Genomic DNA, 16,330 nt, shown 5'->3' with positions numbered 1-16,330 from the left:
GACAGCCAGGGCAGCCAGGACAGCCAGCACAGCCAGCACAGCCAGGGCAGCCAGCACAGCCAGGGCAGCCAGCACAGCCAGGACAGCCAGGACAGCCAGGACAGCCAGGGCAGCCAGGACAGCCAGCACAGCCAGCACAGCCAGGGCAGCCAGCACAGCCAGGGCAGCCAGCACAGCCAGGACAGCCAGGACAGCCAGGACAGCCAGGGCAGCCAGGACAGCCAGTACAGCCAGGAGAGCCAGCACAGCCAGCACTGCCAGCACAGCCAGGGCAGCCAGGACAGCCAGCACAGCCAGGACAGCCGGCACTGCCAGCACAGCCAGGACAGCCAGGACAGCCAGGACAGCCAGGACAGCCAGGACAGCCAGCACAGCCAGGGCAGCCAGGACAGCCAGCACAGCCAGGAGAGCTGGCACTGCCAGCACAGCCAGCACAGCCAGGGCAGCCAGGGCAGCCAGGACAGCCAGGACAGCCAGCACAGCCAGGACAGCCAGGACAGCCAGCACAGCCAGGACAGCCAGGACAGCCAGGACAGCCAGCACAGCCAGGACAGCCAGGACAGCCAGGACAGCCAGGGCAGCCAGGAGAGCTGGCACTGCCAGCACAGCCAGGACAGCCAGGACAGCCAGGACAGTCAGCAGAGCTGGAACTGGCAGCACAGCCAGGACACAAGGCACAGCTGGCACAGCCAGGACAGGTGGCACTGGCGGCACATCCAGGACAGCGGGCACAGCCAGCACTGCCAGCAAAGCCTGCCTCGCCCCAGGCTGCCGGAGCAGGAGCAGGGGCAGGAGGAGGAGCAGGAGGGTGGTTCCTCGCTGGCTCCTTTCCTGGCGTTCCCCGGCTCAGCCCACCGGAGGCTGCGGTGCTGCGCCAGCGTGGCTCCCGTGCCCTGTAATCCAGCGGGATGTGGAACACACCCACGTCCGCAGCAGCGGCTCAACCGCCGACTGCCGCGCCAGCTGCCACGTGGAGCAGGACACGCACGGCTCCCCCGAGCCACGGCCCCTCTGTCCCCGGTGGGGACCCCCGAGACACAGCCCCGCTCCCTCCCACCGCCCCGAGCCGCACCGCTGAGCCCCGGGATGTCCCCCCAGACACATCGCTGGTCCCTGGGGATGTCCCCCCGAGCTGCCCCGCCCATCCCCCGGGATGTGCCCCCGAGGCACAGCCCCGCTTCTCCCGGGATGTCGCCCCGGGGCCGGGCGGGTCCCCGGGCCGGGTTCCAGCGCGGGCGGGGCGAGGGCAGCGGCGTTCCGGCCACATCCCCATCCCCAGCCCCGGCCCATCCCCGTCTCCAGCCCCGGCCCAGCCCCGGCCCCAGCCCCGGCCCATCCCCGGCCACATCCCCAGCCCCGGCCCCGCTCCCGGCCCCTCCCCGCCCCGCCGGCCCGGCGGCTCCGTGCCCGCCCGGGATGAGCGGGCTGCGGCGGCTGTTCCGCGGCAGCGGCCGGGCTCTGGCCTTGGTGTTCGCCGCCTCGGTGGCCTGGCTGCTGCTCGACATGGCCGCGCTCCGCCTCTCGCTCGGCGAGGCGGGCGGGCGGCTGCTGCGGGAGGCGGCGGGGCAGCGGCCGGGGCCGGGGCCGGGGTTGGGGTTGGGGCGGGGGTTGGGGCCGCGGTTGGAGCCGGGGTTGGGGTTGGGGCGGGCGCGGCCCCCGCACGGCCCCGAGGCTCCGGAGAAGGCAGCGGGGCAGGCGGGAGCAGCCCCCGCCGGGCACGGGGCCGGGGGCCCGGGGCCATCGCCGCCCCCTCGCCAGCCGCCGGGCCCCGGGCGGGGCGGGACGGGCACGGCGCTCCCCGGAGCCCCCCGGAGCGAGCAGCGACCCTCGGGCACGGCGGGACGGACCGGACAGGCAGCCCGGCATGGGGGGGCGGCAGCCCAGCCTGGACCCGAGCAAACAAACACGGGACGGAAAGAAACTTCCTCCAAGAGTCGCTTCGTCCTCATTAGCAAGGAGGAGGTGAACCTCGGCAGCCCCGCAGCCCCGCGCCGCGGAGCCCACTCTGCGGGGAACGCCGCACGGGGACGTGGAAAGCACAAAGGACTTGATGACAAGGGCAGGGATGGTGCCCACGCTGCGACTGCCACTGCTGGGGACACCGCCATGGGTGGCCGGAGCCGGGCGCTGGGTGTGATGCCAGGAGCAGCTCCGGGAGCAGCTGGCACCGGCCACGATGGGCAGGAGCGAGGGGGAGCAGCTCCTGGAGCAGCTGGCACCGGCCACGATGGGCAGGAGCGAGGGGGGAGCAGCTCCTGGAGCAGCTGGCACCGGCCACGATGGGCAGGAGCGAGGGGGAGCAGCTCCTGGAGCAGCTGGCACTGGTCAGGATGGGCAGCAGCAGGCAGGAGCAGCTGGCACTGGCCAGGATGGGCAGGAGAAGGCAGGAGCAGCTCCTGGAGCAGCTGGCACCGGCCACGATGGGCAGGAGCAGGCTGGAGCAGCTGGCACTGGGCAGGATGGGCAGGAGAAGGGAGGAGCAGTTCCTGGAGCAGCTGGCGCTGGTCAGGATGGGCAGGAGCGAGGGGGAGCAGCTCCGGGAGCAGCTGGCACTGGCCAGGATGGGCAGGAGCAGGCTGGAGCAGCTCCTGGAGCAGCTGGCACCGGCCACGATGGGCAGGAGAAGGCAGGAGCAGCTCCTGGAGCAGCTGGCACTGGCCAGGATGGGCAGGAGCAGGCTGGAGCAGCTCCTGGAGCAGCTGGCACTGGCCAGGATGGGCAGGAGAAGGCAGGAGCAGCTCCTGGAGCAGCTGGCACTGGTCAGGATGGGCAGGAGCAGGCTGGAACAGCTCCTGGAGCAGCTGGCACCGGCCACGATGGGCAGGAGAAGGCAGGAGCAGCTCCTGGAGCAGCTGGCACTGGCCAGGATGGGCAGCAGCAGGTGTGGGGCAGCCCGGGGATGCACAGAGTTCTGTCCATGGATGCAACGCTCGCCCCCAGAGACCCCCGAGCTCCCGGCCAGTTTGGACACCCTGTTGCTGTCCCTGATGATAAACAAGAAGAAGCAAAAAGCAGATGGAAAGAAGGAAACTTTAACGTCTACCTCAGCGATCTGATCCCTGTGGATCGAGCCATCGCAGACACCAGGCCTGCCGGGTAAGATGTGCTCCCCTTGCACAAACCCCCGTGCTGCACCCTGGGATGGGCTCCGTGGCTCTGGGGAGGGTTGCTGGGGGCACAGCGAGCCCTCTGTGCTGCCTGTCAGGAGGCTTTTGCCTGTCCGGGTCAGAGTGGCCCGTTGTTAACATAACCCTGGGTAAAGTTTGCGGGTTGTCGTGAGCTGCTGAGCCCGGCTGCCCGGGAGCCAGGACACCCAGCACAGGGGGTGACGGGGCTCAGACCTCTGTGTGCCTCAGAACGCTGCTCCTGCTGGCTCAGGTGCAGCTCGGAGCGTTCAGAACTCGCGCGTTGGTTCCTGGAGCCTGCACCTGTCGGTGTGGGGACAGCAGGAACCCCTCTGCCCTGCCCCGAGGGGCTCCCGCTGCCCGTGCTGCCATGGCCCTTCCCTCCAGGAGGAGACACCAAACCCCGGAGCCACAGGGACCTGCTGTGGCTGCACAAACCCCTGCGGGAGGGGAGCTGAGTGCTGGCACCATCCAGCAGGCACAGGCCGGAGGGGAGCTCTGGGGGACTCTGCTCTGTGGGCAGGGAGGGATGTCAAATTTGGGGTTGGGAAACTCACACAGTTACAGCTGTCATCATGAAACGTGAACTGATCCTGCACATCTCAGGACTGCGCACCAAAAAGTCACTCCCTGCAGTAGAGAAGAGCAGGACGAGGCAAGGGCAGTGCCTCACCGACAGAACAAGGGGCTGGGGAGCCTCATCCCGTGCCAGGCGGGCACGGCAGTGCTGGGGTGGTGTTGGACGTGCTGATCTTAAATCTCTTTGTCAACCTAAGCCTTTCTGTGGTTGTGACAGCTGCAGGGAGGGCGGGGAAGGTGCCAGCTCAGGTGAGTGCCGGACTCAGCTCTTGCACTCAGCCCTTCCTACAAACATTTCTCAGCCCCCGGGCAGGTGAGAGACCTGCCCCGTGCAGAGACTCACCTGTGCCGCTGTTCCCCCGCTCCCACACCACGGGTACGGTGGGCTGGGAGTTGTGCCGTGATTGTCCCTGTGCCACAGGAGAGTGCAGACACTGCCACCGTGCTGGTGGGGCTGGCTGAGGTGAGATCCTCTCGGGAGGAATGGAACAGGACAGTGCAGACACTCCCACCGTGCTGGTGGGGCTGGCTGAGGTGAGATCCTCTCGGGAGGAATGGAACAGGACAGTGCAGACACTCCCACCGTGCTGGTGGGGCTGGCTGAGGTGAGATCCTCACAGGAGGAATGGAACAGGACAGTGCAGACACTCCCACCGTGCTGGTGGGGCTGGCTGAGGTGAGATCCTCTCGGGAGGAATGGAACAGGACAGTGCAGACACTCCCACCGTGCTGGTGGGGCTGGCTGAGGTGAGATCCTCACAGGAGGAATGGAACAGTGCAGACATTCCCACTGGGCTGGTGGGGCTGGCTGAGGTGAGATCCTCTCGGGAGGAATGGAACAGGGAAGGGGGAGACAGCCGGGGCTGCTTCCCGATGCCACCTACAGAAGCCCCCTGTGCGCAGCACCAGAGCCGTGGTGGCCCGAGGCCAGCGCTGGCTTCGGTCTGCAGCAAAGCCCCGGAGCTGCGAGCAGGAAGCAGCTGCGGGGAGGAGAAGCTTTGCCGTCACGGGAACACCTTGGCCAAACAGGGCGCGTCCCTGGGCTGTGCGCCGCTGCCGCGGGGCGCGGAGCTGCCCCGGGCACCCGGCTCCGGCAGGAGCCCGTGCAGGCTCTGCCCCCGGCCCGCTGGCACTACGGACACCAGGATGCAAGGGCCAGCCCAGGGCGGCGGCTGTTGGCGGCTCTTGGCAGCCAAGAATCCTTCTTTTGGTGTATTCCAGTCTCTCCCAGTGTAGACTCCAGCTCCTGTTGTGATTCTTCCTGGAGTGCTGGACCAGAGCACTGAAATGCCGATCCACGCCTCTCCGTGCACGACGCTCGCTGCTTTTGGAGCTTTCCTGACGGTGCTGGGGCTCAGGGCGCTGTGTCCCTGCAGCTGCTGTGAGGGAGAGGGCTGAGGAGGAGTGTGATGGGCAGGAGCCTCTTGGGGAGTGCTCCATGCAGAGCCCGGCTCAGGAGCCCTGAGGATGAGAGAGTGAGGGAATAGAAGGCTCCAGGGAGACCTTAGAGCCCCTTCCAGTGCATAAAGACGCTCCAAGAGAGATGAAGAGGGACTCTGGAGAAGGGATGGAGTGCCAGGACAAGGAGCTGTGGTTTCCCACTACCAGGGGTAGGGTTAGATGGGATATTGGGAGGGAATTCTTCCCTGTGAGGGTGGGGAGGCCCTGGCACAGGGTGCCCAGAGAAACTGTGGCTGCCCCTGGATCCCTGGAGGTTTGAGGCCAGGCTGAACGGGGTTCTGAGAAACCTGGTTCAGTGGAAGGTGTCCCTGCTAATGGGAGTGGCTGGAAGGAGGTGGGCTTTAAGTTCCCTTCCAATCCAAGCTATTCCAGGATTCCATGGCAGAGGACAAAGGGGGCATGACCCAGCTCTGCTCACCAGCTGCCCAGCAAGGTGAGGCAGGACTGGATCCAAAATGGACTTTTTGGTGTCTCCTGCCCACTGACCTCCCTGAGACAGAAAGACACATCTCAAGGATTGTCACCCAGAGTAATTCCGGGGTGAACTTCACTGAGCCAGAGCACTTCTGATTAACTGTGAAGCCCTGAAATACCCCCAAATTTCCTTCAGAAGAGGTTCCTGTCAGAACCAAGTGAGCCATCCCATCCCGTGGGGCTGTGTGTGGGGTTCCCCCCTCACCCCTCTGTTCCCCTCCCAGCACCGCAGGCCTTCCCCTGCACATTTCACGTCGGGCATTTTCCCCTTCCCCGCACACGGTCCCAGAAGCACCGAGCCTGCAGATTTTCAGGGCGTGAGTGGCCATCACCTGTGAGCCCGCGCTGCTGTTGCAGGTGCTCCGAGCAGCAGGTCCACGACGACCTCCCGACCACCACCATCATCATGTGCTTCGTGGACGAGGTGTGGTCCACCCTGCTGCGCTCCGTGCACAGCGTCCTCAGCCGCTCTCCCCCTCACCTGATCCAGGAGATCATTCTGGTGGATGACTCCAGCACCAAGGGTAGGTGAACGTGAACCTCCTCCTGCTGCCTTTATGAAACTAATATAACTTGAGGGCAAAATGCAATTTGCTCTCTGTAATTCAATTCCTACTGGGGGAGAAATCACATTTCCTCCTATTGAAGTGCATCCCTGGCCTGCACTGGGGCTGAGGGGGATCAGAGGACGGGGGGTGCTGGGGCTGGCTGGGGGGATGAAGGCAGAGGCTGCCAGAGGCTCTGGGAGCACCAGGGAGCTGGGTCCTGCCCAGCCCATTCGTCTTTGGGGCGTCCTGGCCGGAGGGCTTGTGCAAGGGAGATGCTCTCAGGCCTCAGCGTGCCGCTCCCAGGCAGCTGCCCTGAGCTCCCAGAGTGGGGGATGCACTGCGGGGTGGCTCCGAGGACAGGGGGAGCGGGGGGAGCGGGGACCTGCCCTGCCCAGTGCCTCCCATTTCAGCTGGTGCCCAACCCCTGCCTTGCGAGGCTCCCACCCTCTGCCGAGTTCAGCCCTTAAAAATTTAGGAATGAAGTCATTTAATCCCCCCACCGCTGGTTCTCCAGGAAAATGCTGTCTCGGGTGGGCTCCAGAGCTGGCGGCAGGGCACAGGGAGCCGCACCCCGTGCCCAGATGTCCACAGCCCGTGGCAGCGGGTGGCAGCAGGTGGCAGCGGGTGGCAGCGTGTGGCAGCAGGTGGCAGCGGGTGGCAGCGTGTGGCAGCGGGTGGCAGCGGGTGGCAGCAGGTGGCAGCGGGTGGCAGCGTGTGGCAGCGGGTGGCAGCGGGTGGCAGCAGGTGGCAGCGGGTGGCAGCGGGTGACTCGGTCGCTCTGTGCCCTCGGCAGAGTACCTGAAGGAGCGGCTGGACGCGTACATGTCGCGGTTCCCGAAGGTGAAGATCCTGCGCCTCAAGGAGAGGCACGGCCTGATCCGCGCCAGGCTGGCGGGAGCCCAGATGGCCAAAGGTGGGACGGGAGCCGCGCTCCAGCCGCGGGGGTCCCCGGGGTGCGGGCATCCCTCTGCAGCGCTGCGCTCGTCCCTCCCAATGCACCCAGGGGCTCCCTTTGGCAGGATCCGCAGCCCCAGCCCGTGTGTCAGCACCAAAGTGGCCGTTTCTGTCAGGAGCTGACAGAAACGCTCCTGGCTGCGGCTGGGGAGCCAAGGAGGGCTGTGGTGCAGTCAGCAGGGCAGGAGATCAGGATATTTGGACACACAATCAATATGACTGAGTACAAGCTATTTATTGCTTATTTTTTATTGTTTACATTAAGCTACAGTTATAGATTTTAAGTAGTTTGTTCATGTGGTTACGCATTATTTGGTTTGGGTTTTTTTTCCTTGTCTTGTCTACGTGTTTAGCACGCTCTTTTTAGGACGCTTAATCGGTTAAAGTTTATTATTATGTTGAGCCGCTTTTATTTAGGTTTTGCATTTTTGGTTTTTGTTTTCTCGGGTTTTTTGGTTTTAATTTAGTCTTGTTTTTGTTTTAGTAACTTTGATGAATTTTTGAGAGTTTTGATAACGATAACTACAGGCAGTTTGATAAAAATATTTACTGTTTGATCAGTAGACAGGATGGCTTAAGTTATTCAGATACATTGCTACACTGCAGCACCCTGAGCCCACAGGGAGCCGCTCACAGGGGCTGGGGAGGAGTTCCCGAGGGCTGATCCTCCCCACCCGTGCCACAGGCGCTGTCCTGACCTTCCTGGACTCGCACGTGGAGTGCAACGTGGGGTGGCTGGAGCCGCTGCTGGACAGGATCCGCCTGCGCCGCACCAAGGTGGCCTGCCCCGTCATCGAGGTCATCAGCGACAAGGACATGAGGTGAGGGAGCTCATCCCTGGGGAGGGAGCTGGTCCCTGGGGAGAGAGCTCATCCCTGGGGAGGGATCTCATCCCTGGGGAGGGAACTCATCCCTGGGGAGGGAGCTGGTCCCTGGGGAGGGATCTCATCCCTGGGGAGGGAGCTCATCCCTGGGGAGGGAGCTGGTCCCTGGGGAGGGATCTCATCCCTGGGGAGGGATCTCATCCCTGGTGAGGGAGCTCATCCCTGGGGAGGGATCTCATCCCTGGGGAGGGAGCTCGTCCCTGGGGAGGGATCTCATCCCTGGGGAGGGAGCTCGTCCCTGGCAATCTCACAAAATTGAACAAAACCTGGCTGGGACCACCAGTGCATCCACTGCAGGCAGTGGGTCCGTGACTCCAGACCCCCTCACGGCCTCCAGCAGCTTTCCACAGGGCACACAGAATATTGCTGACTCCAGGAATTAACATTAGCCATGGATGTGGCCCGTGTTCATCACACACCATTTCAGTTTTTCACAACTTTAAGTACATTAAGAGGATTCCTGATGAAATTTGCTAAAATTTTGGTTTAATTACCTACAGATATTCATCTTCCTTCATTAGGGGTGACATTTTAATCAGGAATGTGACTCAGAATTAGTCAGCCCAATCTTTTCTCTCTTTAGTTACATGACCGTGGACAACTTCCAGCGTGGGATTTTTACTTGGCCAATGAATTTTGGATGGAGGCAGATTCCACAGGAGGTCATTGAGAAAAATAATATCAAGGAGACCGATATAATAAGGTAAAAACAAGAAGCGAGAGCTTTGCAAACCAGCCTGTTCCTCTGGTAATAATTTAGCAGAAAAGGCTCCTTTGAGGCCGAAAGTTGCTCTTTTGTGGCCAAAACTGTGCTTTCCAGGACAGCTGAGGCACAGGAATTTCCCATCAGGGGTGGGCAAAGCCCAGGACGCCTTTCCCCGACACACGGCCCTGCAGACCTGTCAGCCAGGAGAGCATTCCACTGCCTTTTTCCCTTCCCTGCCCCGCTCCAGCTTCCAGGCCAGGTGAGGCCATCCAAAGGCCCTCCCTATGCCGGGCACTGACACCCCGTGCTGCCTCTCTGTTCCCAGGTGCCCCGTCATGGCCGGTGGCCTGTTCTCCATCGACAAGAAGTACTTTTTTGAGTTGGGAACGTACGACCCGGGACTGGATGTCTGGGGAGGGGAGAATATGGAGCTTTCATTCAAGGTAGGGCACTGTCACACCGCGGTACCCTGCCGGCCTGGGCGAGTGCTGGGGCTCAGGCAGGGGCTCCCTGTCCGTGCTGGGCACCCCACGTCCCCGGGCAGCGAGCTCCTGCTCCTCTCTCGGCTGGCACGGAGCCGGCGCCCGCCGGCCGCTCGTGTCCCTATCGCCGACCTCTGTTCCTCAGGTGTGGATGTGCGGAGGAGAGATCGAGATAGTTCCGTGCTCCAGAGTCGGGCATATTTTCAGGAATGACAATCCCTATTCCTTCCCAAAAGACCGTGTGAGGACGGTGGAGAGGAACCTGGCCCGCGTGGCAGAGGTGTGGCTGGACGAGTACAAGGAGCTGTTCTACGGGCACGCGTACCACCTGCTCCGGAGCGACCTGCACGTCGGAGACCTGCGCCAGCAAATCCAGCTGCGGAAGAAGCTCCGGTGCAAAAGCTTCCGGTGGTACCTGGAGAACGTCTACCCCGACCTGGAGGCTCCCCTGGTTAAAGCCAGCGGGCTGGTAGGTGCCCGGGGGCTCCGCTGTGCTCAGGGGGAGGCTGTGCCCGGGGCAGCAGGCTGCACAGCTGATATGGCACAGAGATAACAGAGTGCTGGATAGCTGATATGGCACAGAGATAACAGAGTGCTGGGTATCTGATATGGCACAGAGAAAACAGAGTGCTGGGTATCTGATATGGCACAGAGATAACAGAGTGCTGGGTATCTGATATGGCACAGAGATAACAGAGTGCTGGGTATCTGATATGGCACAGAGATAACAGAGTGCTGGATAGCTGATATGGCACAGAGATAACAGAGTGCTGGGTATCTGATATGGCACAGAGATAACAGAGTGCTGGATAGCTGATGTGGCACAGAGATAACAGAGTGCTGGGTATCTGATATGGCACAGAGATAACAGAGTGCTGAATAGCTGATATGGCACAGAGATAACAGTGCTGGATAGCTGATATGGCACAGAGATAACAGAGTGCTGGGTATCTGATATGGCACAGAGATAACAGTGCTGGATAGCTGATATGGCACAGAGATAACAGAGTGCTGGGTATCTGATGTGGCACAGAGATAACAGAGTGCTGGATAGCTGATATGGCACAGAGATAACAACATTCTGGATATCTGATAGGGCACAGAGATAACAGCATTCTGATAGCTGATATGGCACAGAGATAACAGAGTGCTGGATAGCTGATATGGCACAGAGATAACAGAGTGCTGGATAGCTGATATGGCACAGAGATAACAGCATTCTGATAATTGATATGGCACAGACGTCTGGATGCCAGAGCACCTCTCTGAAGAAATAGGTCACACACAGAAGGGATCATTTCCCCCTGGAGACCAGTCTGGGTGTTTGGGTGCCAGGGCAGGATGTGTCCCTGGGGTAGGATGTGCCCCAGGGTCTGTAGGGCCGGGGTCTGTACGTGCCGGGTCCATAGGGTCAGGGTCTGTAGGTTCAGGGTCTGTGGGTTCAGGTTCCATAGGTTCAGGCTCTGCAGGTTCAGGGTCTGTAGGTTCAGGCTCTGCAGGATCAGGGTCTGTAGGTTCAGGTTCCATAGGTTCAGGCTCTGTAGGTTCAGGCTCTGTAGGTCAGGCTCTGCAGGTTCAGGCTCTGCAGGTGCAGGGTCTGTAGGTTCAGGCTCTGCAGGGTCAGGGTCTGTGGATTCAGGGTCCATAGGTTCAGGCTCTGCAGGTTCAGGGTCTGTAGCACGGCTCCGCCGCCAGCAGAGCGCAGCAGCCGCTCGCGTTCCCGGCGCTGCGGGGCCGGGAGGAGGAACCGGCACCGCTCCGGGCACGGAACCTGCGCCTCGCCGGGGGCAGTGGGCAGAGGAGACTTTGAAGTCGTTTTGGATTCAACGCTGCTTCCACAAGCCCCTTGCTTGGCACCTGGTGAGTGAAACCGGGTCAGGCTCCCCTTCTCCTCCACCGCGGAACTCCAGAATGGTTTTGGTGGAAAGGGACTTTAAAGCTCAGCTTATTCCATCCCCTGCCATGGGCTGGGACAGCTTTCACTAGGCCACGTTGCTCCGAGCCCCGTCCAACCCTGTCTGGAGCACTCTGTTCCGCCTCCCTTAGTTATGTGAACAGCATCAACCAGAGTCCCGTGAACGCAGCACGTTCAGTGCAGTGTAACATCCTCTCCCCCTTCTTGGGAATTTAGGTCTAAATCTGCATTTTGTTGCTGTTTCGCAGCTCGTGAACGCGGCCCTGGCAGGGTGCATCGCTGTGGCAGGCACCACCCTGGCTTTCGAGGAGTGTGATGTTAACAACGCGGTAAGGACAGCCTGCGCTCACCCCGGCAGCGTCACACTGCCTGAGGCACTCGGCCTGGAGCTGCTGTCCCTCCCCGAGGTGGCCTGTCCCCTCCCCGGGAGCCAGCACAGCCCTTCCCACCCGGGGACGTGGCCGGGCGTGCCTGGGAGCAGCCTGGGGCAGGAATTGCCGGATGGCACCGCCTGTAGCCAAGCAAGTGTCAGAAGCAGCAAATGCAGCTGGTTAGAGAAGTCTGATAGAGCTGCGAGTCTGCACACGGAAACAGAGAAACGTTTAAATACCGGCCTGTGCTTTGTGTGCCGATGCTGAGCATCCAGCTGCTCCTTAGAGCCTTTTCGGCGGCTCCAAGAGGGCCGGAGAAGGGCCCAGGGCGGCAGGACACGGGGAATGGCTCCCACTGCCAGAGGGCAGGGTGGGTGGGACATCGGGAGGGAATTCCTGCCCGGGAGGGTGGTGCAGCCCCGGCACGGGGTGCCCGGAGAAGCTGCGGCTGTCCCGGGCCAGCCGTGCCACGGAGCCTGACGGGGCCGCGTCTGCTCCCGCTCCCTCCCACAGAACCAGAAGTTCAACTACACCTGGCTGCGGCTGATCCAGCACGGGGAGCTCTGCCTCGCCCCCTCGGGCGTCCTGGGAGCCGTGGGCCTGCGCCGCTGCCAGCGCAGGAGCCGCAGCCTGGCCTGGCTGCACAGGGCGCTGGCCACCGTCCGGCCGGGGCTGGTGAGTGCTGCTGCAGCTCAGCGGGACGGCTCGGGGACGAGTCCTGCCCTGCCGGGACGGGTCGGGGACGGGGACGAGCCCTGCCCTGCCGGGACGGGTCAGGGACGGGGACGAGCCCTGCCCTGCCGGGACGGGTCAGGGACGGGGACGAGCCCTGCCCTGCCGGGACGGGTCAGGGACGGGCCCTGCCCTGCCGGGACGGGTCAGGGACGAGCCCTGCCCTGCCGGGACGGGTCAGGGACGAGCCCTGCCCTGCCGGGACGGGTCAGGGACGAGCCCTGCCCTGCCGGGACGGGTCAGGGACGAGCCCTGCCCTGCCGGGACGGGTCAGGGACGAGCCCTGCCCTCCCGGGACGGGTCGGGGACGGGGACGAGCCCTGCCCTGCCGGGACGGGTCAGGGTCGAGCCCTGCCCTGCCGGGACGGGTCAGGGACGAGCCCTGCCCTGCCGGGACGGGTCGGGGACGAGCCCTGCCCTGCCGGGACGGGTCAGGGACGAGCCCTGCCCTGCCGGGACGGGTCAGGGACGGGGACGAGCCCTGCCCTGCCGGGACGGGTCGGGGACGGGCCCTGCCCTGCCGGGACGGGTCGGGGACGAGCCTTGCCCTCCCGGGACGGCTCGGGGACGAGCCCTGCCCTCCCGGGACGGGTCGGTGTGCCAGGAGGGCACTGCCGGGGGGACAGCCCGGCACGGAGTGCCCCTCTGCTGCCCGCTCTGCCAAGGCCACCTGTGTCCCTAGAGAGGTGCTGGTGCCCGCGTTCGTGGTGCCCCTCTGCCGGGGCTGTGTCCTCCCTGTGCCCAGGTTCCCGGCACGGGGGGACACGGGGGACACGGCAGGCACTGCCACTGCCGCAGCAAAACAGCCTGGCCTGACACAGAGACCGTCAATAGCACTCAAAGGGAGACGAGGCAGCATCGATCGCCTCTCAGCTCGCAGGGGGCTGTAAAGACAGCATTTGTGGAAAGGAGGAGAATGGATACTTACACTAATTGCCTGCTCCGCACAAAGAGTCATGGCTGCACCTCTGTCAGGAAGCGGCTGTCCAAAATGCTCTGAAATGGCACGGTTTATTATTGAGGAAAAAAACGCTCTTCACTTAAGGAAGATAAAAACGTAGTTGAATTGCACAGTCAATATAAAGACAATTTCCTGTTCCCTTCGGTTTTTTCAGCCTGAGGTGTTGAATGCCAGAATGCCACAGTATCACCTTGGGTCCTTAGGGAAAAATACAGGGAAAATTTTATCCACTTACTGAAAATTGTGAAATTGTCATTTCACTTTACGAGAAATATGCAGAAACACCCAGGAAGCTGTACGGGGCACGGGCAGGTCTTGTCTCCCGTTCCAGCCTGATTCCTCAGCTGCGGGTGAGATGGATTTGGTGGTGCTCTTTTACTGGTGCCAGCAACAGGGGTCTGAGGAGAGCCCGTGGCTGCTGCCTAAAGGAGCTCCAGTGCTTTACCCTCTCCTGACATCAGGCACTGTGCTGTCCAAGGATGTGAAGTGCAGTTCCTGTCTGCACAAAGATGCAGCTTCTCCCCAGACCCCCCTCGGGCGTGTTTCACCTCGGGGTTAGTGAGCTCCTCCTGAGAATCACCGCGGTGTGAGGAGGGGCACGGGAATGTCCCTTGCCTTGGCAGCCCCTGCAGCGTCACCTGGCAGGGGCTGGAGAGGTCAATCCGAGCAGCTGTGAAAAGCAAAAGGACGGAGGTCACTCGGACTCTTCCTTCTTTCAGTGCCCAGTGCACTGCCCCAGCGCCTGGGGCTGAGTTACCCCACGTCCTTTTCAGTGCAGTAACTGTGCCGAGTCCATCAGCCAACAAACCAAAACACAGACATCAGTCTCCGGCTGCACGTTCCCTGTGGGGCAAATCCCACCCCAGGGACTCCCTCTGCGTGGCCATTCCCACACAGGCAGTGAGGGAGCTCCTCCCTGCTCCCAGTGAAGGAAAAGCCAGGAGGCACAGCAGGTGTGGTGTGATCCTGGCTCAGCAACGGCTCAGGAGTCCCTGGAAGCCAGCAGAGAGATCTCGGGTATTAGGGACAAGCCAAAAGAGGGCACACCGTGAGGAGCTGGGGTTCCTCAGAGGGAAAGCGCTGCTGCTGCTGCTGCTGCTGCAGGAGCCCTAAAGCCTGAGCACCCCCTAAGCCTGAGCCCCCTAAGCCAGGCCCCCCTAAGCCCTCTCTCTCTCTCTCTGCAGGCTGACCACATCATCTCAGAGCACCAGCACCTCCCGCAGCCGGCGTGCCTGGAAGTGGACCCCACGTACAAAGCCCTGAGGGTGAGGGGCTGTGACTCCACCAACCCTCACCAGAAGTGGCACTTTGGCAGCTACCACGCGGACTGAGGGCGGCCCAGCTGCACCAGGAGCGCCGGGGTGTCACTGTGGGCTCAGCCAGGACGTCGGCGTGGCTGACGGCAGCTACCAAAGGGGAAGTGCATTTCCAAATGAGAACTGAAAGACGTGATTTGATACCAGCACATCGAGGGATGCAGCAGCACGTCTGGCGTGACAGTGCCTGAAGAAATCGGCATCCTTTTCCCTTGCCGTAGGGGTCTCTGGGAAAAACTCCTTTTCTCTATTATTAAAAGGAAATATTTTTTGAAGTCCCCGTCGTACTGTAAGCAAACATCCCTCAGGTCCCCCCGACAGCAGCACAACTTACAGAAATACTTCCAGGGCCCTGTAAGTCTGTAAGCAGCAAACTGGGCTGCTAATTCCTCCAGTTGTTGACCAACGCATCAAAAAAATCCAGCACCGTGTCCACACTGGATCTGGCTGCAGGATCCCTGCCTGTGGGAGCTGTTGTGAGACAGGTGAGGACCAGGGTTCTGTGAGGAGACAGCTGCACATCAGTAAAGCCCACATTTTATAGAGGCAGGTGGATGGGGGTGAGGCCTGGAGCAGTCCTGCCCCGTGCAGGGACAGCCAGGACACGGGTGCCTGGCTTTCTTTGGTGGGACAGGAGCTGCTGGAGCAGGGAACCTGAGGTTTATCCTGCTTCTTGCCAGGGGCACGCTCCAGGGGCCAAGGTGGAAGCTCCTCACCCCAGGGCAGCCAGGTTGTCCCACCCTGGGGCTGCCAGGACCCCAGCCATGTCCCCGAGCCCCTGTGGCTCTCCAGGGGCTCTGCAGGAGCTCTGCTGCTCCCCCAGCCCAGGCTGCACGGCACAGCCCTGCTCTGCACACCCTGGACCCGCCGTCACGGGCAAGTGCTCTCTGTGCTGAGAAGTTCTTCACCTCCAAAATGCATCACGTCACCGATGGAAGGGTTTGATGGTGGAATGAATTCTGTGTGCCAAGGTTGTGAGACCCCGAGCAGGATTTCTCCCCTGTTCCCACTGGGAATTCCTGCTGGGGGCTGCTGCTCCCTGTCCCCTGCAGGGCTGCAGTGAAGGCAGCGCTTCTCCTCCTGCCCTCTGCCCTGTGCTGAGCTGAGGCCCTGCTCCAGCACAAGCCCTTGGGGCGCTGGGCTGAGCACGGCACTCACTGGTGAGCACAGCCGAGCCCCGCTCCCGCCTCTCGCCCCTCTGCCTCTCCTTTGGGTTTGCGGAAGGCCCCGGCATAACGCTGCCTCTGACGTGGTGGATCAGCGCTGACAGCCTCTGACAGGCTCAATCTGCCAAAATATTGACGTGGCCCAACAGATTTTCCCAGTTGACTCCTATTCCAACTGTCTTCCTGATTTTCCCTCCCTCCTTCAGCGCCGCTAGCCCGCAGTCACCATCAGAAAAATGACACAGGCGTTGTTCGGGCAGTCAGCTCGTATCAGGAGCATGAATTTCATCCAACTCTGTTTGCTGACATTCAATCACTCGTCACCGAGCGGGCACCAGGCAGTCATATGTCACGGTCACATCCCATCGCCAGCCCTGTCACTCGCACGCCGCTGCCCCGCTGGGGTAAATGCTCACTTCCCTGCTGGATCTTCGCTCAGGGGCTGGGGCCTGCCTGGGGCTGCTGGCAGTGAGCTGGGCCCTGCTGCAGCTCGGTACTGAGAACATTCCGACGGCACCGCTCAGCCCAGTCTTCCAGAAAGGAGAGCATTTTTCCGGCAGGCTCGGCAGCCGCTGCTCCCCACGGACACCGCACCCCGGGCAGCGGCTCCGGGAGCAGCGGGGTCGGGGAGCAGGGCACCACGGCTGGAAAAACCT

General features: G+C 62.2%; 1 protein-coding gene across 1 annotated transcript; it reads left to right on the top strand.

The window, feature by feature from the left end:
• The first annotated feature begins 1,416 nt into the window (after positions 1-1,416).
• On the top strand, positions 1,417-15,396 carry GALNT5 (polypeptide N-acetylgalactosaminyltransferase 5). Its single transcript, XM_040069698.2, has 11 exons — positions 1,417-1,962; positions 2,144-3,096; positions 5,997-6,163; positions 6,981-7,100; positions 7,827-7,962; positions 8,609-8,728; positions 9,057-9,174; positions 9,359-9,682; positions 11,377-11,457; positions 12,013-12,174; positions 14,377-15,396. The coding sequence occupies exons 1-11, from the start codon at positions 1,417-1,419 to the stop codon at positions 14,521-14,523; spliced, it is 2,874 nt and encodes a 957-aa protein (XP_039925632.2). The 3' UTR covers positions 14,524-15,396.
• The last annotated feature ends 934 nt before the right edge of the window (positions 15,397-16,330 follow it).

This window comes from Hirundo rustica, chromosome 7 (assembly GCF_015227805.2).
Source record: "Hirundo rustica isolate bHirRus1 chromosome 7, bHirRus1.pri.v3, whole genome shotgun sequence".
Taxonomy (NCBI): Eukaryota; Metazoa; Chordata; class Aves; order Passeriformes; family Hirundinidae; genus Hirundo; species Hirundo rustica.
The sequence above is the reverse complement of the archived record's forward strand: the minus strand, read 5'-3'. Positions and strand labels throughout refer to the sequence as shown.